The 26083-nt window shown below is 39.6% G+C and overlaps 1 protein-coding gene across 2 annotated transcripts in view; it reads left to right on the top strand.

Annotated features, from left to right (window-relative positions):
• Positions 1-2148: 2148 nt before the first annotated feature.
• Positions 2149-26083, top strand: part of WDR26 (WD repeat domain 26) — a 43147-nt gene continuing 19212 nt past the window's right edge. The window contains exons 1-7 of one of the 2 annotated variants that reach the window (XM_081221362.1): positions 2149-3239; positions 5089-5188; positions 5289-5345; positions 11010-11146; positions 13584-13681; positions 15388-15544; positions 20736-20874. In XM_081221362.1, the coding sequence (XP_081077488.1) occupies positions 2818-3239; positions 5089-5188; positions 5289-5345; positions 11010-11146; positions 13584-13681; positions 15388-15544; positions 20736-20874 (1110 nt within the window). In that variant the 5' untranslated portion in view covers positions 2149-2817. Of the gene's footprint in view, positions 3240-5088; positions 5189-5288; positions 5394-11009; positions 11147-13583; positions 13682-15387; positions 15545-20735; positions 20875-26083 lie in introns of both variants that reach the window. The other variant, XM_081221361.1, reaches the window with a different exon arrangement.

Here is a 26083-nt window from a genome sequence, read left to right as displayed (position 1 = left end):
TTTACTTTTGTTCATGAAGTGTGAGCCATGTCTGTGGCTACCACTAAGTCATTGTTTCCTTTATGAAAGCTACAGACTTTATTCAGAAGCTTGTCCTCAGTACTGCTATGAGCCTCAAAAATGATTACAAACGACTTTGCAAAATTTAATTTTGTATAAACAATAACAACGCTTTTAATAAGAAGCCTAAAGTTAACATACAAACAGGGATCTCTGAAGTGTTAACTATCTAGTAATTCAGGCTCCGCTGGATATGGTGGCAGTGCCCTATGAAACTTAGCTAGAACTCAGGTGTCTCTCAGGTGAATAATAAAATTGAATGTGAGTCACCTTAAAATTACACTGCCACCTGGAAGCATATTTAAGAGATGAGACTAAAAGCTAAATCTCTGTCAGATCTTGCAATGGTCTTCCTCTCCCTTCCTCTAGCCTGTGGATCAATAAAGCTCAGGATTCTTTAATAATTTCTCATAAGCATTATTATTTAAATTATTTTTCTAAATTTGAAAAGTAACCAAAGACCTCAAAGTTACTTTGAGCTATAAAATTTGCAATTTCAGAGCTATAAGATGTATTAGGGACTTCCCTGGCGGTCCAGTGGTTGGGACTTTGCCCTCCAATGCAGGGGGTACGGGTTCGATCCCTGGTCAGGGAGTTAAGATCCCACATACCTCGAGACCAAAAAAACCCCACAAAACGTAAAACAGAAGCAATATTGTAACAAATTCAGGAAAGACTTTAAAAATGGTCTACGTTGGGGCTTGGGGCTTCCCTTCCCTGGTGGCGCAGTGGTTGGGAGTCCGCCTGCCGATGCAGGGGACGCGGGTTCGTGCCCCGGTGCGGGAGAATCCCACATGCCGCGGAGCGGCTGGGCCCGTGAGCCATGGCCGCTGAGCCTGCGCGTCCGGAGCCTGTGCGCCGCAATGGGAGAGGCCACAACAGCGAGAGGCCCGCATACCTCAAAAAAAAAAAAAAAAAAAAAAAAAGGTCCACATCAAAAAAAAATCTTAAAAAAAAGATGCATTAGTTGAGTCCATATTTTTCCACAGGAAAACTTCTTCAGAGAAAGATTGTTTAAATTTCTGAGAAAATGTCTGTACATATCGGTGTATACGCTATCGACCACACACTGGTAAATAATTGTTTGGGGTAATGGAGACTATTCACCAATGATCAAGATTCAGCCCAGCTCTTCCTTGCCGCATTTCTACATCCACATAAAAGAGTAAATTACAGCGACGCCGAAGCCTCACAGTTCACCTAAACCTTTCAAGCCTGGATCTCAAGTTGAGTATGAATTCTCCTTAAGGTGCATGTTTTGGAGGCAACTGCTCGGTCTGTATTACTGCTGCCTAAACTGGGCAGGGACTCAAGAGGCAGCTGGAAGGAGGTGCTGGGCAATAGCTAAAAAGAGAGTGAAAGCCCCTCAGCAAAGTCCCGTCTCACTACAGCCACAGTCTTTTTCTGACTCCTTGTCCCCATCAGATATTGCTCTTATCCATTATCCCACCTTCCCGGGGTGGAGCACAGGGTCTCCTAGGCTCATCATCTCAAACCTCCTGGGATGGCCCGGGCACGACAACTGTGTGTGGCACTTGGCTGTGGAAATTCGAGTTTTTCACACTCAAACGAAGAGCTGGTCAGTCCTGGTTACCATTAAGTGAGTCGACAAGGACTGCCACAGCCCTGTGCCTGGGAGTTCTCGTGACAAAACCTCGCCACCTGCTCGACCCCATCCTCGGCCAGGGATGGAAATATGCAGTCCCTCCGCACGCCTGGCGTTTCTAGGTCACCCTGGGGTCCACACGCACACACTCGCGCACGCGATCGCCGCCCTCCTGTGCACGCCCGGCTTCGGAGGGACGGAACAAACTTACTTCTCGCCGACGCAGCCCAGCCAGGGCGCTGGGGGCGAGACCTAGCCGGCCAGGCCCGAGCTCCGGGGTGGATCGGGTCGGGGTGGGTCGGGGTCGGGGTCTGCCCCCGCCGGCCCGCCGGCCTCCCTCCCCTCGCGCCCAGCCGGCCCCCGACGCACGTGCCGGGTGACAGGCCCCCTATAGGTTCCATACCTGCCACCGGAAGTGAGTGAGGAGGGCAGTATAGGCATTTCCTGTGACGCGAGCGCCTGGACTCCATTAGGCAGCAGCTGGGGGAAGAATCAACACACCAGGGAGCAGAGCGGAGCGGACCCGAGGACAGAGGCGGCAGCTGCCTCCGCTGCCGCCCGCCGCCGCCGCCGCCACCGCCGGGGCTCAGCCCAGCGGCGGGCCCCACGCCCCCGCAGCCGCCCCGCGGCGCCCCCCGGCCCGACCCCCGGGCCGCGCACCCCGAGCTGCCTCCGGGAGGGGGGGGGGAAAGGGCCCGGATCCTCCTTCTCCCCCTCCTCCTCTCCCTCCTCCTCCCCCTCTTCTCACCCCTTACCCTGACCCCCTCCCCGCCTCCCCGGCCCCCCCTCACCCCGACCCTCTCCCCGGCCCCCGCCTCCCCTCCCCCGCCTCGCCCCACCGGCTTCCCACCACGGCCTCTCTCGGCGAGGAAACTCTGGCCTCCGCTTCCTCCTCCTCCGACTCGGACACCGGCGGAGCCTCCCCGCCCCCGCGGAAGAAACCCCGAGCCTCGGCGGCGGAGGGAGCAGGAGAGCCCGGGGCTTCGGCAGGCAGAGCAGGCCTCTCCCCTCCGTCCTCGTCGTCCTCGTCCTCGTCGTCCTCCTCCTCCTCCTCCGTGGTGGTAGTGGTGGGACTCCCCCCGGCTGCCCCTTCCGCCGCCGCTGCCGTCCCCCACCGAAGTAGCGGCCACAGCCTGGTCAGCGGCAGCATCATGCAGGCCAACGGGGCAGGAGGAGGAGGAGGAGGCGGCGGCGGCGGCGGAGGAGGAGGAGGGGGCGGCGGGGGCCAGGGACAGACCCAGGAACTCGCCTGCCTGTCGGCCCAGAACGGGGAGTCGTCCCCCTCGTCGTCGTCGTCCGCGGGGGACCTGGCCCACGCCAATGGGCTCCTGCCTTCCGCCCCCTCCGCCGCCAGCAACAATAGCAACAGCCTGAATGTCAATAACGGGGTCCCCGGCGGGGCCGCCGCCGCAGCCTCCGCCACCGTTGCAGCTGCCTCCGCCACCACCGCCGCCTCCTCTTCCTTGGCCACCCCAGAACTGGGCAGCAGCCTCAAGAAGAAGAAGCGGCTCTCCCAGTCAGATGAGGATGTCATTAGGCTAATAGGACAGCACTTGAATGGCTTAGGGCTCAAGTAAGTATCCCTTCCAGGCAGCTGGTGTGGACGGACCGAGGGACGGAAGCTGGCGGGAGGGGAGGGCGGGGGGTGGCTGGAAAGAGCTCAGGCAAAGAGAGAATTACTGCTGGGCCCAGGACACAGGAGGACGCAGCTCAGACAGGCTGACCGGGGAGGAGGAGCCCACCTGCAGGGAAATAAGGGGAAATCAATCAGTCTGACAAATTGTGTGGTTGGGGGTTGGGCAGGGGGCGTAGAAACCAAAAGAGTCACCCCTCCCCGTACACCTTCAGAGCGTAATTGTCTGTCAATAAAGACAGATGCGGGAGTGTGTCTGTGTGTGTGTTGGGGGAAGGGTGGATTAGGGCTGGTGGAAATAATGAACCTTGGAGGATTTGTTTTTCAAGGGTACCTCAGAGGCATCTTTGTGGGACACCTCCCCCCCCCGCCCCCAGCCATGACAGACAACCCAGGCAAACTACCAATCAGGAAAGACAATCACTTACAAGTGTTTATGGGAACTGAGGGGCTGGGATAATTTGGAAGGAGGCTGCTGAATAAATCTGATGGGAATAATGGAGTAAGTTACCATGTTGATGTCATTTAAAGGCCCTTGTGTGTGTACAAGAGGCCTGCCACTAACTTGTCTGAAATCCCACTGTAATACCAAGAAGGTGACTGCCTCTGAAAAAGGGACATCTGATCTGGTGAATCATTTATTTTCAAATACAATTTAGATGACCTTGTGTACCTAAAGTAGGGTGAAGGTAGACGACCTTGGCCCCAAACCCCCGTTTTGTATACACACAAAGGAAAACCAAGGGGGGGTGGAAAGTAGGATTGGTGGGAGTGCCGTGGAGCTTGATGGAGGATGAAGCAGAACCAGAGAGAATAAGGCTAGAGAACAACATGCAACAGTTTCCAGCTTCAAAGCATAGATTAAAATGAGCTCTTAGTATTTTTTGGATTTATAGATTTGTTCTGGGGAGAGGGAGAAGGAGCACTTTTTAAAAGTGACATAAGTATTTTGATTCTCAGGCAGATTATTGCACTGTTTTTTGCTGAAAAATAAATGGAGCTGAATAAGAAAGCATTGAAACATAAGCAAATATGTAAGACTGATAAAGATTCTTAGATATCAAAGTATCTGATGGAAGAAACCACATGTGGTGAATCGTTTAAGCTCTGAAAGAAATGTATCGAAGGAAGATTTCACTTTGTTCCCTAAGGAAAAGCATTTCCTAAATGCTAACAGAACATATTACTGAGACAAGAAGCAAGCTGACAGCAGCAGGAGGAAATAACTCGTGACTCTTTGGAACCTACACCATAGTAAATTTGCTATTTTTAGTATAGAGAGAAAGCGAATGATTTTTTGATGCTGGATTTATTTCAGTTTTAAAGATTGACCTATTAGAATTTCTTTGCAAACATAATATCTGGATGTAAGGCTCTTACCTCATACAGGTCATCTCCATCACCTTGTATGTAACTTAACAGTTTTTATCTTTCCAAATGTAGTAACGTGGTTAGTACGTAGATCATGGTTTTTCACTTTTTTTAACAGGTTGGTTAGAACACATTTTTAGAAACTTTATACTTCATTAAAGGCATTAAATGGAAAAGGAGGAAGAATTTATTTTGATTCTGGTTTCAAGAACGTTTTTGACTTGACTAGATGTACACCTAGGTGGCAGTTTAAAAATCAAGTTTGTTTAGCCAAGCACATCAAAGCTATTTATTTCTTTTTCCTTCATCATGAGGTTAGCTTAAGAACTTTTGCAACTGTTTTCATAGACAGTAGTTTATTTGGAAGAGTAAACCCTAAAGTTGGTCAGGTCTTTTTTACACTGTATCTCTCCTGCAGCCAGACTGTTGATCTCCTCATGCAAGAGTCAGGATGTCGTTTAGAACATCCTTCTGCTACCAAATTCCGAAATCATGTCATGGAAGGAGACTGGGATAAGGTAAAGTAGGGCATATAGAGCTGTGTAACTGCTGCTAAAATTGTATATTTGATGTGCATTTTGTGACATTTCTGTTTTTCTCTTATACCAATTTTTGCAGGCAGAAAATGACCTGAATGAACTAAAGCCTTTAGTGCATTCTCCTCCTGCTATTGTGGTAAGAGGCGCACTTGAAATCTCTCAAACGTTGTTGGGAATAATTGTGGTAAATACACTTTTGTTCTTAGTTTCACATTTATGCTTATTTTAGTAGGTTATTGATAACTCTAGGCTTCTGCCTCTCATAAAAGATAAGGCCTTAACTTTCAGATAATTAAACTTGTAAACTAGGATGAGTGTTGATGTTCTAAAGTTTGAGTTTTATATTTTTTAAATCGTGTTTAGTAAATGTGTCCTTTGAACCTTTGAGTTTATAAATTAAGCTTTTGCTAAATTATGTTGCAAGATCCTTACGCTTTTGGTACTACTAATAGGAGTTTAATATTTATAGAATCAGGAATAAATTATACCTTTATTATTTACAATACTGAATGAGCTGGTAAAGAAAACATGTTTGGGTGTGCATATATCCATATAGCCTGAAGTAGCTGACATATTAATTGTCTTTGTTTTAAAACAGCTCTGTGGGGATTGTAGTTACTGCAAACCAACTCCGTTGGTGCGCTCACCGTTTCCCATTCCATTCTTGCATTCCAGTTGTGTGAATTGACAGTGTCTAAGTGTGTGTAACAGATGTCACGCTGGTGCAGGTTCACTGTGCAGAGCTGACCATTGGGCTCTGCTTACCGGCCTTATTTCCGGACAAGATCAGTTTAGCAGTTTAATCTGTTAGCCTCTTTCATAAATCTTAATGAATCTCGTATACTAATAGGCTTTAATCAACTTCGGTAGATGTCGGTGAGGGAGAGGAGGGGATGAGTTTTTCCCAAGTCCTTGTGATTGGAAACCATGAAGAATCAGCTGCTGGCTGCTGGCTTTTTAACTTCTAGCTGATTCATTTGTTGTCAAAAGCAGTTTCCTGTCTGGTGGGGGAGGGGAAGAAGGCAAATAGGAAGTGAAGTAGGGAAATCAGCTGTTTGTTAAATATTAGTAAATGCCTGTTACATTTTGATTTTCTTTTTAATTGGGTCAAACATTAATCTTTGTCTATAGACCTAATAGACTCTCCTGTTTCTGTTTTGGGGTTGTTGTTTTTTTTTAAATCTTAGTTACAAGAGTTTTCAAATTCTTAATATAACTGTTTACAAAAATATCCTAGAGAATGGACTTCAGGTGAATTAAAGGAGCAACCAATATGAACAAGTACAGATTCAGTTAAATTGACGGTCTAGTGTTTTGTATGGGGGGGGGTTCTGTAAATACTTAAAATACTAAAATTTTTAACTTATTATCAGGCATCTGATTCAGTAGTAACTCATGGAATAATCAGTTCCATGGTAAATTTTTAAAATGAAAACACAGAAGTTAAACATCTATATTGAAAAGGATTGCAAATTTTCTAGTAATTAAATTTTCCCCAATCCATATGTTTGGGTTTTTTTTTTTTTTAAAAAAAAAAAAAAAAACCTAAGTAAATTTTTATTGGGCAGTTTTTTGTAAATTGTTAGCCCTGACAGAATGGAAGGTGACCCTAATATAAAGACAATTACAAGGCCAAAATAAGAATTGGGTTTCCTTTCCCACTGGACAAGTTAACACTGCTTATATGGTGAGAGAGAACTTGCCCATGGACTATTTTAAAATAAGTGTGTGATTTCTTGGAGGATCATTATCCTTTTTTAAGCTTCATCCAAATTATATCTGTAATTTAGTAGTAAAAATTATTAATTAGGCACACTTTTTTCTTATTTGATTATAGTAATTTGAGACTTCTGTACTGGATTTAGATTATAACTATCTCATTAGAAATCGTCATTAGAAGCAACATGTAAACTGAATAGAGGTAGTCGTAGATAATAAGGAGGAATTCTTTCTTTGTACAGCCTGTTCAGTCTGTAGAACATTATAGGATCTAATAAGAGATGAAGATTAAATCTCTGGCTGAGCCTCACACCATCAAACTGTTAAGGTATTTATACACAGAAAGGGGTTCCAACTTTATCTCACTTTAAACATTAATGAATCAATCACTTTTAAAGATTCAGGTCAGCATTTTTTCACCTAATTGTGTTTAGATTTACTCCTCTCCCCCACTCCCATCTCCAGAAGATAATCTAATGTAAGCGTAAATTTGTCATAATACCTTAGAAGACAAATATTTGGCTTTTCTTTAGCATAATTATTTTAATTATATGCCCAGACACATTTGATAACTTAGTCTAGACTAAAATTGTATTTTCTTTTTTAAACCTGAATGTCTCTATTGACCCAATCCACTCCCCCTCTTCGACCCCCGTATTTTTAAATGGTTTCTAGTCAAATGTACTAGGAATAGCAGAATTTTTTCTGGAGTTTCTGGAAAATGAGCTTATGAATCAACATATTTTAGTTTGGGTTCAGATATTCTTAGCCATGTCTGGGGAATTTGGGTGGGTATTTGAGATCAATAACAGAAAACTTTTATATGTCTAAAAATGTCTGATTCTTATTTTAATAGAATAGAAACATGCTGAACAAAAGTGTTCAAATATTAACTTGATCTACAGAAATTTACTAGTATATTTAAAGGTCAAATAGGGAGGAGTTTTGAAAGCCATGGCTTAAATATAATTCATTTCCACTTTCCTCTGAGTCATGACTTAATTGATATAACTTGGTTATAACCTTATCTCAGAGTTAGGCAGAACCACTGCTAAGTTAGCTAGGAGCTAACTGCCCTTGATAACCAGACTTCCTGTGTATCATAACTTCTGAGTTTCAGAGCTTCACATTGAGTTCAGTATAGTTATATGGGAGGAAACAGTAAATCCAAATATTGGGTAGGGTGATGGGGGACAACAGCAGGATTTACCACGTGCACTATCTTTCAAACTATCCTACCTAGTCACTTACCAATTTCAAGTTTTTATCAGATAGTAAAAGAGAAAAAATTACTGCTAGGCCCAAAGATGCTGAAAAATTATGAGATCAGGAATAATCTCTTAGAGAGGTCTAGTTAGGAGTTGGGGAAGGATACAAAGGAGAGTTTATTATCTCAACCTGTTTTCTTTTTTTCTTCATTTAAGAAGCTCGTGATCTTTAAAAAAAAAAAAAATAGTAAAGCCCTGTCCCCACCTCAGCAAAATTCAGTTTTGCCTGATTCTTTAGATTTTTTCAGTACATAATTAACGTCTTTTGTGACAGATGTTCATTTTCTTGAAACTGTATTTACATTTTTGCCCTTTAAATTTGGGGAAGTAAAACATAGCTTTACTTTCTCCATCTTTATCATATGTGTCAAATACTTGAATTGAACTGATTTTTAGGAGAATAAACAGTTTCTCAACCAAATATCTAGCTGTTCTTGGCCAGTAGCTTATTAGTTGCCATGCACACTACCAGGAATTGGTATCTGTTTGAGGGTGTTCTTTGTCTTAATCTGGATAAAATGACTCATAGGGAAATGTTCTTGTGCTGCTTTTATAGCATTCCCTGTATATACAGAAATATGTGTGTATATTGGCTTCTCTCAAAGTTTTACTCCGCCTTCCTCTTCTCTCCTGCCCTGCCTCTGCTCCACAGAAAGAGAGTAACATGTTCTAGTAGGATCTTGATGGGAAAGTGAGGGGGAAATAGGAAATAGCAACTGGGGCACTGTCCCTACACACATTGGAATGGGGAAGGGGCGTGCATAGGACTTAATGATTGATACCCCCAAAGTTAAGACTTGCCCTGAATAAAAACAGACAGAATTTTACCCCAGTTTCCCAATTATTAAGAAAATTCAGTGAAGAAATTAAATACACATGCTGCCAATGGCATTTAAACAAAAAAATTCTGCAACTAAATGATACTCAAGTTTGATTCAAAAATCCTAGGTAAAGTGAAACTCTTAACATTATATTGATAAATGGAAGTATATGAACTCTTCATTTCGTAAAGAGTTGAAGTTTTTTCAGAAGATAAAATGGTGAGAATATCCATAATAACTTTGAATATTTGATTTTTAGATTTTGTTCTATTTAGTCTTTTGTTTTTGGTTTTTGTCACCTGATGGACTTTAAAGTATTTTTTTTTCTTTGACATCTAGAGGTTAACGTTAGGTTACATGTGCAGTAACGTGTTTTCAGGGCATCTCGGTAACCTATTTCCAAAACATTCATTAGTAAATCTAACTTTACGTGTAAAATTTGGTAAGTGTAATTTTTCTAGAGTTATAGGAGCTTACCTCATAGTTTGAAATTTTTTCTATTGTTCTTTAGCTATCGATTTAAGATTAGATTATTACCAAACGTAAGCAATGTATCTTGTAAAAGATGTATTTAAATGTATGCCTAACTTACATGGGAGGGTTTGTTTGGTTTACTTTCTCTAGAAACCATTTTTATAAGCTTGTAGGTTATGACTGCCTTCCCAATACTCCCTGAAAGAAAATCTTACAGAGCAATTCGTTATACTCTTAATTTTGTGAATAAACGATAATTTCTCCACACCATTTTTGACAGCAGTTTATTTTTAATGTCTTTTAAAGTAAGCATCTTAATGAAGAAGAAAAGGCTGTCATTTGGGGTTTTCTTTTAAATGGATTTGAAATCTTTACCTCTATGTTCCTTGCAATCTCTTAAGTATGACTAACATTTCCTGCCTACTAAATTTTCTACCTGCATCAGTTGACTTGCTCAAGTGCCACAAGTAGCAGATTTGATAAATGAGTCCCTCCAAGCAGTGGTCTTTAATTAGGTTTAAGGTTTAAAAGAAATTGCAAGCTTAATATTCGTAAAAGCTCTTTTGTCTAGCAAAAAGCTGCTAAAACTGTGATGATCACTTTCAAGTCAAAAGTAAAGTAACAGAGTAAAGGAACATTAAAAGTATTGAAGCTAAACACATTTCAGAAAAAAACTAAATGTGAAAGGGCTTCACAATAAGCTGGAAATGGTTTGTCCTTTTCGGGGAGAAGAGTTGATAATAATTGTGCTTCGTAGTGAAATGCATCAGTGTTCAGATAGTTACCAATACACAAAGACCTTTGAGTTCAGCCTTCGATTGATTGTTCAACCTTCTATGGCGTCCCTTTATTGCCACCTAGAAACAGTGAGTCCATCAAGCTCATGCTTGTCCACTTTAGTCATAGGAAACACAGTACTTTGCACACCAGCCTCTAATCCAGTTGCTGGACAGCTCTTCTTACCTTTGATAAGCCAAACTATGACACTTTGTAACTTTGACCCCGTGGCTCCACTTCTGCTTTCTGGTCTACGTAGTCCTTCTTTCACATTGTGGCTTTTAAGTAATTCCTCCATTAACTGGTTTTTCTGCTGTCTTTTTAAAACTTGTTGCATGAAACCCCCCAACAGCCATTATAGAAGTCAGACTTTTTAAAAAGCAAATTTAGAATACTTGGAATAGTTCTAACTTTTCACACAAGAAGTAAAATTCTAGGTGAATGTTTTGAGGGCAGAATTAATTTTCTCCTGTGTTGATGCCTTGGTCACTAATGATCTTTTCTAATTTGAGATTATTTGTTCAAAGCAGACTTTTATTAATATGTGAAATGGAGCAATAGGGTCACATTTAATCTGCTGTGACCCTATTAAATCAAAATATTTTGAGTCTTTTTAAAGCTTTATAACAATTATTTTTAAAGGGCATAGTAGAATGGTTTCTACTGTTCTGTTTAGGCACAAACATTTTCTGAAACTTCCATCAACTTTTTTCCCCTGACTGCTGCTTTCTGTCATGTCAGAGGATGAAGTTTTTGCTGCTGCAGCAGAAGTACCTGGAATACCTGGAGGATGGCAAGGTCCTGGAGGCACTTCAAGTTCTACGCTGTGAATTGACGCCACTGAAATACAATACAGAGCGCATTCATGTTCTTAGTGGGTAAGAAAGCTCAGTTCTTAGCTCCAGGTTGAGGAAGGAGCTATTTTTGTCAAGGTTACCATTCCAGAGTTGCATTTCTTTTAATATTTTCCCAAGATGTGAGTATTGCTAAATTCTTGGGTAATATTTGTCTGGGTAATTTCACTTATGTGTGTACAAACTATTTTTGTCATCCTAGGAAGCTTTCCATATTGGAATAGAGAGATGCTTAAGTGGGTGAAGGGAGAAGAAATATGTATTAACAGTGAAATGCCATTTCATGATCTTCTATAAAAGCCCTGTGGCATAATCTTTGATTAAAAAAGAAATAAGCAATAAAGTTTCTAGTGTTGATGCATACAGACTTTTTTTTTTTAACATATACCTGTCATGTACCAGGTCCTTGCTAAGCGTTTCATAGACACAATCTCATTTTATCCTCGTGTCAATCCCTTAAATGTTAGAGTGCCCAGACCCTTGGTTTTGGACCTCCCTCTCTTCTCTGTCTACACACGCTTCCTAGGTGATCTCATTCTATACTGTGCCTTCACATACCATCTACATGCCAGTGGCTCTTAAACTTACCCTCTCATCTGAACTCCCAGCGTATATACCTGATAGCCTACTTGACAGTCTCCATTTGGCTGTCTAAAAGGTATCTCAGAGTTACCTGTTGAGAACAGAAATGCTTAATTCCCATTGTCCCTCCACCCACCCAGCCCGCACAAACCTGCTCCTCCTCATCTTAGTAAATGGTGAGACCTTCTACCCACCTCTTCCAACAAAACACTTAAGCCTCATCCTTGCATTTTTATCTTTTAACTGTGACAAGTATTGTTCACGTGAGGAAATGGCCCAGAGATGACAAGATGTCGAATGGACGTGGTTTCTTCCTCGTAGTCCAGTGTCCTTTTGAGTTACACCACATGACTTCCCATAAACAGACACGCGTTTGAAACCTCAGGGTTTAAAGTGTATTTTCAAACGGGAGCAGGGCAACCATGGGTAACTTTGGCAAAATTCTAAAAGTGAACCCTTGTTCGTAAAATTGATGATAACTCCCCAAAAGTTACTTTAGAAGCCAAAGTTTTGCATTGTCCAACTTCTTTTATAGGGTTTTGTGAGTGTAATTACTTACATATTCAAAAGTAAGTTCTCATCAGCTAAGGCACTATTTAGTTAGTAAATAGCAAGAGAACAAGTAGTTCTGCTGTTGGGTAAGAGGCTATTAAATTATTTAGATGCTAAATGTCATATGCTATATGCACTATGCAGTTAAGAAAAGGAGGTGGTGATGCTCAAGTTAACTGAGAGGTTTCTGATAGTTACATGATCACTTACCAAGCTCTACGTATATACCAGGTAGTAGACCAGGTACTTCATATACTCCATCTTATTTAATTCTCACTACCCTACATAACACCGTTGTTACAAATGAGAAGAACAGATTGTCTGAGGCCAGAGTACCGGGCGAAATAGGAGAGTTACTTGCCAGGTCTAATCTCCAGGTTTGAATAATTCTTTCACTTCTTTTACTTTTAAAGCCTGTTCTTCTGAGAAGAGCCAGAACCAGGTCAGGGTCACACTTCCAGCAGGGGGCCCTCATGTATTCTCCAGAATCCATGAATTTAGCATTTATGCCTCCTTCGGCACATATAGTGAGTAATAAAACAGTTCCCAAATGTTCTGCTTTGGGATCTCAGTACCTTTCACAAGATGGCACAAGGATGATTATCCAATTATACCATTTCTTGAGTGGCATTTATGAAAAACTTTTGAAGGTATGTTGTTTTTGTTTAGTTAACTGAGTATGAATATCTTTGAAGGGTTTTTTCCTTTTTTTTTTTTGAGTTTCATTTTGTTTATTGAGGAGTTATTTGTAACTGAGTATGAATATCTTTGAAGGGTTTTTTCTTTTTTTTCTTTTTTTTTTTTAAGTTTCGTTTTGTTTATTGAGGAGCAGTTAGTTTAGCATACTGGTTAAGAGAAAGTTCTGCAGCTACAATGCCTGGGTTCATTTTCTACTTTGCTGCTTAACCCGAAGTCAGTTACTTAAGCTTTCTGTGTCTTGGTTCCCTCATTTATAAAAATAGAATAATAGTGTTTACTTCATACAGGATTGTTATGAACATAAAATGAACTAATATATGTGGAGTGCCTAGTTAAGAACAGAGCCTGGCACCCAATAAGAGCTACATATGTATAATGATGCATAACAGTAAATATAAGGAGGCATTTTGTTAATAGGTAGCATAACAATAATATTATCTACTATTCTATTATTGTTATATTCAGGTGTCAGGTTGTATTAATGAATTGGGTCCACTGTAGAAATTTCTTCTTGATTTATATTTCTTAGTAAGAACTAGATATCCAAAGTATAATCAGTATTTTTCAATTAGGTTTAATCCAGAGAAAAGGGTTTGATATTTGGTGTTTTCTCTTGTCATATTTTTAGGTATCTGATGTGTAGCCATGCAGAAGACCTACGTGCAAAAGCGGAATGGGAAGGCAAAGGAACAGCTTCACGATCCAAACTGTTGGACAAACTTCAGAGTAAGAGTCTTAATTTTTGATGTTTCTGTATTTTCTCTTAGAAATGATATTACGAATCAATTAGGAAGACTTGTGTCTAGACATACTCTTATCAAGTGGTTATGTAAGAGGAGTGAGGGGGAATCCATTAAGAGGCCCTTTTTTTTTGATAAGTCTTTATTTTTTTAAACATCTTTATTGGCGTATAATTGCTTTACATTTTTATTTTAGTTTCTGCTTTGTAACAAAGTGAATCAGCTATACGTATACATATATCCCCATATCCCCTCTCTCTTGCGTCTCCCTCCCACCCTCCCTATCCCACCCCTCTAGGTGGTCACAAAGCACCGAGCTGATCTCCCTGTGCTATGCGGCTGCTTCCCACTAGCTGTCTAGTTTACATTTGGTAGTGTATGTATGTCAGTGTAAGAGGCCCTTTAAACCAGAGACTTCAAATTCCACCATGGAGCCTAAGAAGCTAACTTCAGGAGTCAGTGACAGGATGCTGGTCCCAGAGCAAGTCTCCTTTCATTTCTTTTATGTAGTGATGCTCCGCCTAAGATTCTGTTTGGGGGAGGAGTGCTGTGGTTAGAGAAAAAAACATGTAAACCACAGCTTTAAGCCACAGTGTTTTAGATAGAGGGAGACTCGTTTTATTGCTCTTCACTTTATTGCGCTTCACAGATAACTGCAGTTTTTACAAATTAAAGGTTTGTGGCAACCCTGAGTTGTCAAATGATGGTTAGCATTTTTTAGCAATAAAGTATTTTTTAATTAAGGCTTGTACATTTTTTTTTTAGACATAGTGCCATTTCACACTTAACACACTACAATGTAGTATAAACACAGCTTTTATATGCACTGGGAAACCAAAAAGTTTTTGTAACTCGCTTTGTTGTGATGTTCCCTTTATTGCGGTGGTCTAGAACTGAACCCACAGTATCTCCGAGGTATGCCTGTTTTTTGTTGATTTCAACAGTAAGGCACAGATTTCTTTAGGTAAAATGTTTTACCCTCCCTCCAAATATTTTATATAACTTCCAAATTAGAGTAGAGGTTTCATTTTTGCCACATCTTTATAATAAAAGACCCTCTTTCCCTCTCTGGGTAGACCATATTCTGTGTTTTCATGTTGAGGTGGGAGTGGAGATCCTAAGAATCAGAAGACTATGTGGTTGTGGAGGTGTAAGCCTTGAAGGATTGGAATAGATGGGTATCTATAATCAAAACTCCAGTTATATTCCCTGAATTTTCGCAGTATCCTTGGCATTAGAAGCAATTTGATGGGACCTGGAACTTGACTTGGTCCAACATTTTGGCCCGCTCTTCGTTAAGTGGGTATTTTTCCTATACTTGTAGTGATGCTTCCTCTCCCTCTGGGACACAGTTATCTCTAGATTTTCTTTTCGTCATCACTGCCCTTCTATTTTTTGCTGAGTTGTTGTTGTGTTGTTGTTGTTGGGTTTTGTTGTTTTTCTGGGGAATCCACATGCAAATTAAAGCCCTCCTGCCCAAGTGTGTTCCATTCTAGTGGCAACCTAGCTGACAGATATTCATGAAGCTTACATGTTATATCGCCCAGAACTGCTCTATTTAAAGGACGTGACATTATTACAGTAAGGGCAAGTACAGCAGAAGATGAGTCAGATGTCCTAAATAAAAGTAAACTGTTTTGTTTTTTTAATTTTAATTTTTATTTCTCTTTTTAAAAATATCTTCTATTAAAGCCTATTTGCCACCATCAGTGATGCTTCCTCCACGGCGTTTACAGACTCTCCTGCGGCAGGCGGTGGAACTACAAAGGGATCGGTGCCTATATCACAATACGAAACTTGATAATAATCTAGATTCTGTGTCTCTGCTTATAGATCATGTTTGTAGTAGGTAAGAGAAAAACTTCTTACATTCTAAAGTAGGCTAACCTTTCATGGTCTCGCTTATGAACTTTATTAAAATGTTTTTTTAGAGTTTTATCCCGTCACCATAAAACAATTCATGTTTGCTTTAGCATTCACAAGTACAGCTAGAACTCTTGAAGTTGACAATTAAGAGAAATTTGTATATGTTTACATAGGAAACCAGTCCTTGAGAACTGAAGCTGGAAAGCCTGTTTTGCCTTTATTTGCCTGTGGGTTTCGTTGGTCATTTTCTGTATCTGGCCATTTTTTTAAGGATTTGTAAGTGATGTTGTATAAGAATGCCAGTGATTGAAGTGTTTACTGTCCTTGGATGCCAGAGATCACTTAGTGATTTTTTTTTTCCCCCAGACATTATGGCTGTTTTAACTATGGCCCAAATTATTTTCTGCTCGTAAAGGTCATGGAAATACTTTTTTCATAATGAAAGTTCTGCTTTTTAGTTGAAAGTGACCTTTCAACTAGAAATGTTTAGAGCAACAGGTATTAACTTTCTGGCTTGGGTTTGATCATACTTACCCATCTACATAATTTAACTTTGAAGAATTCGGGCTTCACTTTCAATGTTAGGAGTGTTTTGAGTAAAAAAGTCCCTACTATTTGAACAATGATCTCCAAAATTTCAGCAGAGCTTTAATTTTTAAGATACTGAAAAACAAATTGTGAAATCTTTCAAACTCCAGGAAGAAAATTATTTGGGTCTGGTGAACCAGACATAACAGCTGCAGTGCACATGCTCAGTTTCTTTCGTCAAATGTCCTCAGAGAACTACTGAAAATAACATGCATAGGAAGAACAAAAGTGTATAAGTATGAGAGCTTTGGAAAAACAAGGAATTTCTGAATAACCATAAAACTCATATATGTGTGCATATATGCACTATGATTTAAGATCATCTTTTACTTGGGCATAAACTACTTTCAAATGTAGTTGAATTCTCACTTCACCCTCCCCCGATGCAATTTAAAAAATAGTAATAATTGAACTATTGGCCATAAATTACTTAAGTCTTAGTTATCTTAAAGTATTGGATAATTACTTGGTGCACTTAAAGAAAGTGATTAGAGATCTTTTTTCCTTTATCCCTTGTTATTCTTTTACATTGTTCTCTGATTTGCTTATGAGAATTTTTAAGTCTTTTCATTTAAGTTGAATAGAGGTAGGAGGAGATAATAGATTAAAAGGCTATCTGGTTTCATGTGTTATAGTTCCTTTAGGGAATTTGAGATCAATGTTAAAATTAATGTGATTGTGAACCCGAATTTTTTTTGGTTCATGAATTTATTGCTGGTGGAATACACTGAAAGATATATATGGTAGACTTCATGGTTCAAGAGGTGTCAGTAAGTTGAGAGCTTGCCTTCCTGTTTGGAAACTGCAGTGTTATGAGCACGTGACCTACATTTTTCTCAAGTGCTTTAATTTCTATACCAGTACCTGTGAAAGTAAATGATGGACAGTATTTAGTCTGACTTCTTCCAACCATCAGATCAGGGATCAAGCTCCTATAAACCTGCATAGAAGGCACTCTGAAGTGTTACATAAGAATGAAAGAGTTCTTGCTCCTCAGAAATAACCATTGACGATTGGAAGGTCTTCCCTATAATCTTCTAAAAACAAAACAAAACTTTGATTCTGTGCTCTTCCTGGTTATCACTGCCCACGCCCCCCTCCCGCCTCCGTAGAGCTAACTTCTTAAAATAGTTGCCTTCCTTACTACTTCTTCACCCTTCAGACTTCTGTAGTATTAGGGTTTATGCAGCCAACACAACACCAGAACTGGTCCTGATGTTGGTAAAGAACAACATCTTTATTAAATCCAGTGGCTACTTTCCACCCTACATCTTAGCATTTCTATAGCATTTGACTGCTTTGCCTTGAAGCTTTTCCTTTGACTTCCAAAACACTCCAGACTCCATTTTACTCCTGGCTACTCCTCAGGCTCCTCCTCTTTCCCTGTCCCTTTAATAAGTTTGTGTTCCAGAACTGTGTTTCTTTTCTCACCCTACTCTTCCTGTTTAGGTTATACTTACATGATTCTAATGACCCCTAGGTCTGGGCTAGAGCTACAGAACTATCTCCTAAGCCTTAGACCTTAATACAGCAATATGGATATTACTCAAGTACCGTAAGTGCAACATCTCAAACAAGAATTTCCCTCTCCTCTCACTTATCCCTGCAAAGTCTGTTTTTCCTATTGAATTCCCTCTCTCAGTGAATGGCTTCCATCTACCCAGTTTCTTCAGGGAGTCAGCCTTGACTTTTCACTCTGGGGAGACACTAAGTGGGGAGATAGATGTCAGGCACTAAGTCAGTATATATAGTCTTTAGAGTGAGTTGTGCCCTTTATTGCTGAACTGGGAAAATAGAACCTAAATTTTATGTAATTGCTGGTGTTCCTGACTCATCTGAAAGTCTTCAAAATAAAAATTGATATTTTTTATTGTTTGTTTTACTCCCTTTTAGAAACTACATTTTAGCACTGAAACTAGAAAACTTTATTTTCGGAATTGAATCTTAGCATTTAAATCTAAATACCGGCCTTCTTTAAACTCTGGAGAATAAAGAATTGATTATGAAAATGTGAACTGTAACTTTTTTTTATCTTGATCAACACTGAAGAAATTTCATTAGATTGTATATTATATTTTTCACAATTCATGCATACATATTTTTGGTGAAATTTGATCAGTAAGGGACAGGAATTTTCTTGTTAAATAATTCTGTGGGGTTTTTTCCACCAGCAAACAGTGGAAGAATGTTTCCACAGATAGCTGCTTATAAGTATTATTTCTTAGTAAAGGATCATAAAATATTTATAGAGTGTTAAAATTTATAAAATGTTAAGGATTAGCTTGATTAAAATGCCACTTTTTTTCAGTTTGATTTGGGAAGGTTCTAATATTTTTAACAAATCTTAAAATTTTAAATATACTTGAAAACAAAGACATGTAAACTCTATCACTTTATATACTCTAAAACTAGCCTTTTAATAAACTAGGGGTTGTTAATTAGTCTTTTTAAAAGATTAAGTAATAATAAAGTAATGACAATTTAAATACCACCTTGACATTCAGATACAACTGACTGTCAATAATCTGGTTGCCTTGCACCCTGTAATTTTGATTATGAATCATTCCTTCCTTAAGGACATTTTGCTGCTCTGATTTTAGATAAATCTTCATTCATGATCAACTTTAGCCATTTGAATTATTGTGTATTTTATGCCTAGGTATAAAGTGTTTCTCACTGAATAAATATTGACTATTACCCCATAGGAGGGGGAAAATCATTTTTGATTTAGAAGTACTTATTTGATTGAAGTTGTATCCAGCTGTGTCTTGAAAAATATGATTTGAAAAATGATATTTGGAAAGAAAACTGACCCTGGAGTCAGCCATAGGTTTAAATCCTAGTTCAGTTATTTATCAGTTTGATATCTGTTAAGTTACTTGCTCTCCTTGAGCCTCCTGAAAATGGGGCTATTACTTGCCTTGCAAGGTAGTTTTGAGAATTAACACTACTGTATGTAAAGCATGTAGCGCAGTCCTTGGCATCTAGTAGGTGCTTAATAAATGTAAACTGGAATTGACTATGTTTCAGTTCAGATATAGACTAATATTTTAATATTAAAGCAATTTATAGTTAGACAGTCTGAAAGTTTAAAGCAGTCTTCAAGTAGCCAGTTGCTAAGGTACATTACCACGTGTGCCAGATAAAGAATGTTAATTTACTTTTAAATACATATTGCCGATCAGGCTGGTGAATTGACAGAATATGTTTTTAAATTATAGATTGGTTGGGGGAAAAGAATAGAGAAGACCATTTTTTAAGACAGACTTAGAAGTTACCCATTAATGTTTAAGTAACTTTTTTACAATACAGATCTGTACTGTCCCAATAGTAGCCATTAATTACATGTAGCCATTTAAATGTAAAGGAAAAGTTATTCAAATTAAAATTAAATGAAAAAAATCTAAGTTCCTCAGGTGTGCTAGCCACCTTTCAAGTGCTCAATAGCCACATACAGGTAGGGTTATCAGATTGGACAGTACACTTATATAACATTGGTATTATCACAGAAAGCTCTGTTGGACAGTCCTGACGTAGAAACTGGAAAAGGATAGAATGGTTTTTAAAAGTGAGTGCTCAATGAGAATAGTCATTCTTAGGATAACCTTATCCTCTTTAACTTAGGAAAGTTAATCATAGAATTCTTTACCCTTAATGTATAAAAACTGCAACTTACAAAGCACCGGCTAAGTGTCAGACTCAGTCTAAATGCTTTGCATTCATTATCTCATCCTTGTAAAAGGAATTCCATAACGCAACTACCCGTCTGTCTTTATTTTATGGCTGGAAAAATTGAGATTTAGAGAGATTAAGTAAGCTTCCCAGAATCACAGCTAGTAAGTAGCCAGGATTGGAACCTAAGTCTCTCAGACTCTACTGCTCCCATTCTTAAGGCTTTACTCTTGACCACTACAGCCTCTACCATGTATTGCACTTCTCCTGTGCTGTCCCCAAAATAATACTAGTAATCACTTTTGAGTAGCTGTTACCTTCCAGCAACTTCAGATGTGTTTCTCATCCTTACAGGAACCCTAAGAACCTTGTTAGGTATATATTCATCTCATTTTATAGATGAGAGAACTGAGACTCAGAGGTGTTAAATGACTTGTTAAAGATACTAACGCTTGTGACCCAAAATTGTCTGGCTACAGTGCCTGTTCTGTTTGTTATGCCAAGTTCCTTTTATATAAATGAAAATGTACATTATTCCTTCTAGAACAACCTGATGCCAGCCCACTTATACAGACAAACATGAAGCCCTGATTGTTAATTTTTATTTATATGAATTGACTTCATCAGACCAAAAATTCTCTTTAATCTTGAGGGTGGGGGGAAAGGATAAATTGTAAATTGAAGCAGACTTTAGGTTACTGATTTCCCCTAAGATTGCCTTGACTAATGTTATAATATTTTCTTTTTCAATATAACCAATATAAATGTGATTCTTAGGATTTACAAATGCATTCATATCTTATTTTGAAAGTTTTTGGTCTTCAAAGAAGTTTCATCAGTTGTTTAACCTTTTTCATTATTATTACTCTTATCTATTTTAAAAGAATAATTATTTGTGGACTTATTTGTTTTAGGAGGCAGTTCCCATGTTATACTCAGCAGATACTTACGGAGCATTGTAATGAAGTGTGGTTCTGTAAATTCTCTAACGATGGCACTAAACTAGCAACAGGATCAAAAGATACGACAGTTATCATATGGCAAGTTGATCCGGTATGTACTCCAGTATGAGTGTTTAGATTGCAAAAAGTAGTTTTTAATCTAATTGATTGAGTACATATTTTTAAAGTGTGTGTATATAAATAGCATTCTTTTCCAAGAGCATTTTTTGTCATCTTTGTCATGTCTTATCTCCTTCTATGTTGTTTAGGTAATACATACAGATTAATCAAAATTGTTGAGCGTTATGTGCTAGGATTGTACTTAGTCTGTGCGTGCATTATCTAGTTTTATCCTCTGAATAACGCTGTGAGATTCTAATATCTCCTGTTTCCCGATGAGGAAACCAAGATAAAAGTTAAATGCCCAGGCCCTCACAGCTTATAAATGGCAGAGTTAGACTTAAATCCAGGAATACTTTTACTACAGACCTGCTGCTCTTAATGTCTCTGCCAGTTTATCTTTGTTAATACTTGATTTACAGATTAATACAATGTCCATTCTGTCACAGGTTAGAAAAGACTCGTTACCATTTTGCCTTCTGAAACCCTTCATTATCTTCTGTAATTTGTGGAACCTCCGTTAAACACCCCCCCCCATCTCTTTCCCCGCCAGCGATACATACGAAAAGTATTGTATTCTGGATTTAAAATTCTAAGTTCTCTCTAAAATTAGACTTGTCTTTGTTTATAACCAGGTGGCCTACAGATTTGTAGAAATAAGTGTTTCCATTTTTTTCAGCCAATTAAACATTTATCGAGCAATCAAGGAAGTACATGACTTCGAATAGGTTAGGGAGATGTATTTGGTATAGGAGTCATTCACCTAAAATCAGAAATTGTAAATAATCTTATTTTAAAATTTAGAATTAGAATATGATATTAGCCCACAATAAAGTTTTGAACTCCTGTGTTGAAAAAAATAGAGAAAGGGGGCCATAGAAGGAAATATTTTAAAAAGAAGAGAATCAAATTTGAGAGCATACATCAATTCTTGTGTACCTGCAATATGCTATGAATGAAGAAAGGTAAATAAGATCTACTCTTTGCCTTAGATCAGGCATTCTTTCCCCTTTATTGTACTAGGTACTCCTCTGGCAGTCTGAACCCTGTGGACCCCCTCCTCAGAATAATGTTTTTAAATGCATAAACCAAAACACATAGGAAGCCCAAGTATATATTATATATTAATTACAAAGGAAACCCAATTATATTGAAATATAGTTATCAAAATAGTACAGAAACAGATACAGTATAGTAATAATGCTGCTTTTTATTTTATTTTATTTTATTTATTTATTTTTGCGGTACGCGGGCCTCTCACTGTTGTGGCTTCTCCCGTTGCGGAGCACAGGCTCTGGACGTGCAGGCTCAGCAGCCATGGCTCACGGGCCGAGCTGCTCCGCGGTACGTGGGATCTTCCCAGACCGGGGCATGAACCCGTGTCCCCTGCCTCGGCAGGCGGACTCTCAACCACTGCGCCACCAGGGAAGCCCAATGCTGCTTTTTTATTAACATATTAAGTAACAAATTCTAGCAGCAGATCTGATAGCTATAAGAATTTTGAAGTAGTGACAAGCATAAATAATATTTTGAGATATCTGCAACAACTATAGTATGATGTGAAGATATTTGAGATTTCCATTATTAACAGTCACCTAATACGACCTAATATAATACTTGATACTACCTTGCTTGTTAACTGCCTGCATTCAAGATTGAAGGAATTACTGAACTTCAGTCTGTGGTTAGTGAAAATAAAGGCGTGCATTTTCAAGTACAAGGACTGCTGCTTCTATCCCTGGATGACTCCTTTAGATCTCAGGTTAAGAACCTCTGTGAAAGGAATGCACAGTTTAGAAAGGGACATTAAATACATTGAAGTAAGAATCATACAATATATGTAAAGTATTGTGAAAGCACCAAGTAGCTTCACAGGTTAGGAGTACCTCATTTGCGGCTTGCTGTGCATAGCACAGGTGGAGACAGGAAAAGGAGGAGAGGGACCTTCCCTTCCTTTCTCCCCACCCCCAAGTAGGAGAATGGGATGACTAAGGCAAAGCATGGGAAAAATGACTAGAAAAATAGGTTGGGATCCAATCATAGCCTTTGAATACTATTATGAGGAGCATTTTTGTTCAGTAGTTATTTGCAAGGTGTCTGAAAAGAAAGCAACAATATCAAAACTTTTTTAATTATGTTTTTTCTTCTAGCAGCAGTGTGTAAGAGTCCCTTTTGTTTAGCAAGTATTTATTGAGCACCTGCTATGTGCCAGGCCTTTTGATAGAGAGAAGTCACACTGGGCTCCTGATAATACAGTGTACTGGAACTGGAAAGCAAGGGAAAGTTAAAACAAGTTAAGTCTTGGGTGAAGGAGAAGGAAATAATTATTTAGGCAACACCAGTTACACCTGGTCCCTGCGTGAAAGATAATGTGGCTGGACATTTGGGCAAAGAGATTTTGTAGACTAGGAAATGAGGTTAATGAAGTAAGTAGCAACCAGATCGAGGAGGATCTTGTACACTGAGGAGTTCAGACTTTTATGCCAATGTTTCCCAAAGTGTTTCTGTGAGAATACTGCTTATGCAAGATGTTAATAGGTGTTATATGTAAAGGGCTTTTATGGCCAGATTAGCTTGGGAAATGCAGAGTCAATGCTTACATTCATAGACTTTGGTATCATGAAATTTTATTATGTCAAATACTATTTGAAAAACTTAAGAAAATTGGTGCTCTTTTGGAATATGTGTTTTGTGTGTGTACTTTCAATGGATAGAAAAAAGAATGTATAGAGAACCTTAAGATTTCAACTGATCTGATTCCAATGCCTAGTTTCCTTTAACAGGTTTTCTTACCTTTGCCCCCAAAAAGGAATTTTACCCATTCCCCTGCCCAAAATCCAAGCAAAGTTAAGTGGGTTCCATGAACACAGTATTACCACTTGGAATATCTTACTATAGAGATATTGTACTTCGGAAGATACAATATTAATATTCTCATTTGTTTTCACCTTCTTCTTTTACAGCAGCGGTCCCCACCCTTTTTGGCACCAGGGACCGGTTTCGTGGAAGACAGTTTTTCCACGGGGTGGGGGTGGTGGGGAGGATGGTTCAGGAGGTGATGCGAGCAATGGGGAGCGATGGGGAGCGATGGGGAGCGGCAGGTGAAGCTTTGCTGGCTCGCCTGCCGCTCGCCTCCTGCTGTGCGGCCCGGTTCCTAATAGGCTGCAGACCGGTGTCGGTCCGGGGGTTGGGGACCCCTGTTTTACAGAGTTGTATTTTTTAATTAATGTGCATGAAACAGTTAGTTAGTTTTTTTTTTGGAGTGTAATCGTTTTACCATGTTGTGTTAGTTTCTCCTGTACAACGAAGTGAATCAGCTATATGTATACATGTATCCCCTTCTTCTTGGACCTCCCTCCCATCCCTTCCCCCCATCCCGCTCATCTAGGTCATCACGGAGCACCAAGCTGAGCTCCCTGTGCTATACTGCAGGTTCCCGCTAGCTATCTGTTCTACACATGGTAGTGTATTTATGTCAAACATAATCTCCCAATTCTTCCCACCCTCGAAATAGGTTCGTCTGTACTATTTTTCTAGATTTCACATATATGTGTTAATATACAATACTCATTTTTCTCTTTCTGACTTACTTCACTTCGTGTGACAGACTCTAGGTCCAGCCACATTTCTACAAATGACCCAATTTCAATCCTTTTTATGGCTGAGTAATATTCCATTGTATTATATGTACCACATCTTTATCCGTTCATCTGTCGATGGGCATTTAGTTTTTGAGTTAAATACTCCTGTACTTCTGTAGTAGTAGTAGTTTGTCATTAGTTTAGAAGCAAATCTTCGTGTAGATCTAAAGCACCACTATGAATGAAAGTTTGTTCCTAGAAGATCTTGAACTAGTCCAAAAGACTTGACTTGCTTATTAGATCATGCAAGCCACTTTGACCTAATGATACTGTGATCAAATACTCCATACCTATTGTCATCTTCCCGAAGAAGAATCAGAAGTAATTGCATTGTGAACTGTTGAATTTTTTGTTTTTGGTTTTTTTTGGCGGTACGCGGGCCTCTCACTGTTGTGGCCGCTCCCGTTGCGGAGCACAGGCTCCGGACGCGCAGGCTCAGCAGCTCACGGGCCCAGCCGCTCCGCGGCATGTGGGATCCTCCCGGACCGGGGCACGAACCCGTGTCCCCTGCATTGGCAGGCGGACTCTCAACCACCGCCCCACCAGGGAAGCCCCTGAACTGTTGAATTTTGTCAAACAAATTCCCAGTCTTGTTTTAGCAGGCTAGTTCCAGACCCATTTCTAACTGCTTGTGGGTCGTCACCATTGGAATTTCCCCCAGGCTCAAAACTGGTCTCCATAAGTCTTTAGCCAAATTCCTGCTTCCTCTGTTCACTGTCCGTATCCATCCTTATCCCCTAAAACAGAAATTTAGAGGTGGTCTTTGAACATTTCTTGTCTCATCCTGTCATGTCAGTTTTACGTCCCATGTATATTTTGATCTGACCTCTTTCAGTCCTGACCATGTTAGTTTAGGGCCTCATTTTTTTGTCTTAACTATATGGCTGCTGTGCTGGCTCATTAGGGGTGTCCTTATCCTGTGTCTCTTCGTTCTGATTCATCTTCCACACCGTTGTATGAATTCTGTTCCTAAAACCAAGTATATTATATATTCCCAAGCTTAAAAATCATAAGTGGCTCTTCACTCACAGGATAAAATTTAACCCTTTAGCCTAAAATAATGGTGTCAAGTTTTCCAGTCTTGTCACTTGCCACTTCAATGTTTGCACTATATGTAGTTCATCCTGTAAAGCTTCAGAGTCGGGCACCTCAGGTTCAAATCCCTGGTGGTACCTGGTATCAACAAAGGCAAGTTTGTAACCTTTCTGAACCGTCGGTTCCTTCCCTGAAATACGGGGGAGGAGAATTAATACTTAACCTTTTAGATTTATGAGGTTTAAATGAGATACTGTTTGTGGATAGTGCTATTACTGATCAGCACTAAATAAGTGATAGCTCTGCTGGTGGGAATGTAAAACGGTTCAAACACTTGGAAAACAGTTTGGCAGCTCCTCAGAATATTTAGCACAGAGTTGGCATATGACGCAGCAATTCTACTCCTACATAGAGACCCAAGAGAAATAAAGACAGGTCTGCACAAAAACTTGTACATAGTTGTAGCAACATTATTCATAATAGCCAAAAAGTGGAAACAATCCAGATGTTGCAAAATACGGTGTA

This window comes from Mesoplodon bidens, assembly GCF_964165515.1.
Source record: "Mesoplodon bidens genome assembly, chromosome: 2".
Lineage (NCBI taxonomy): Eukaryota > Metazoa > Chordata > Mammalia > Artiodactyla > Ziphiidae > Mesoplodon > Mesoplodon bidens.
Note: the sequence above shows the minus strand (reverse complement) of the source record. Positions and strands in the feature narration are given on the sequence as shown.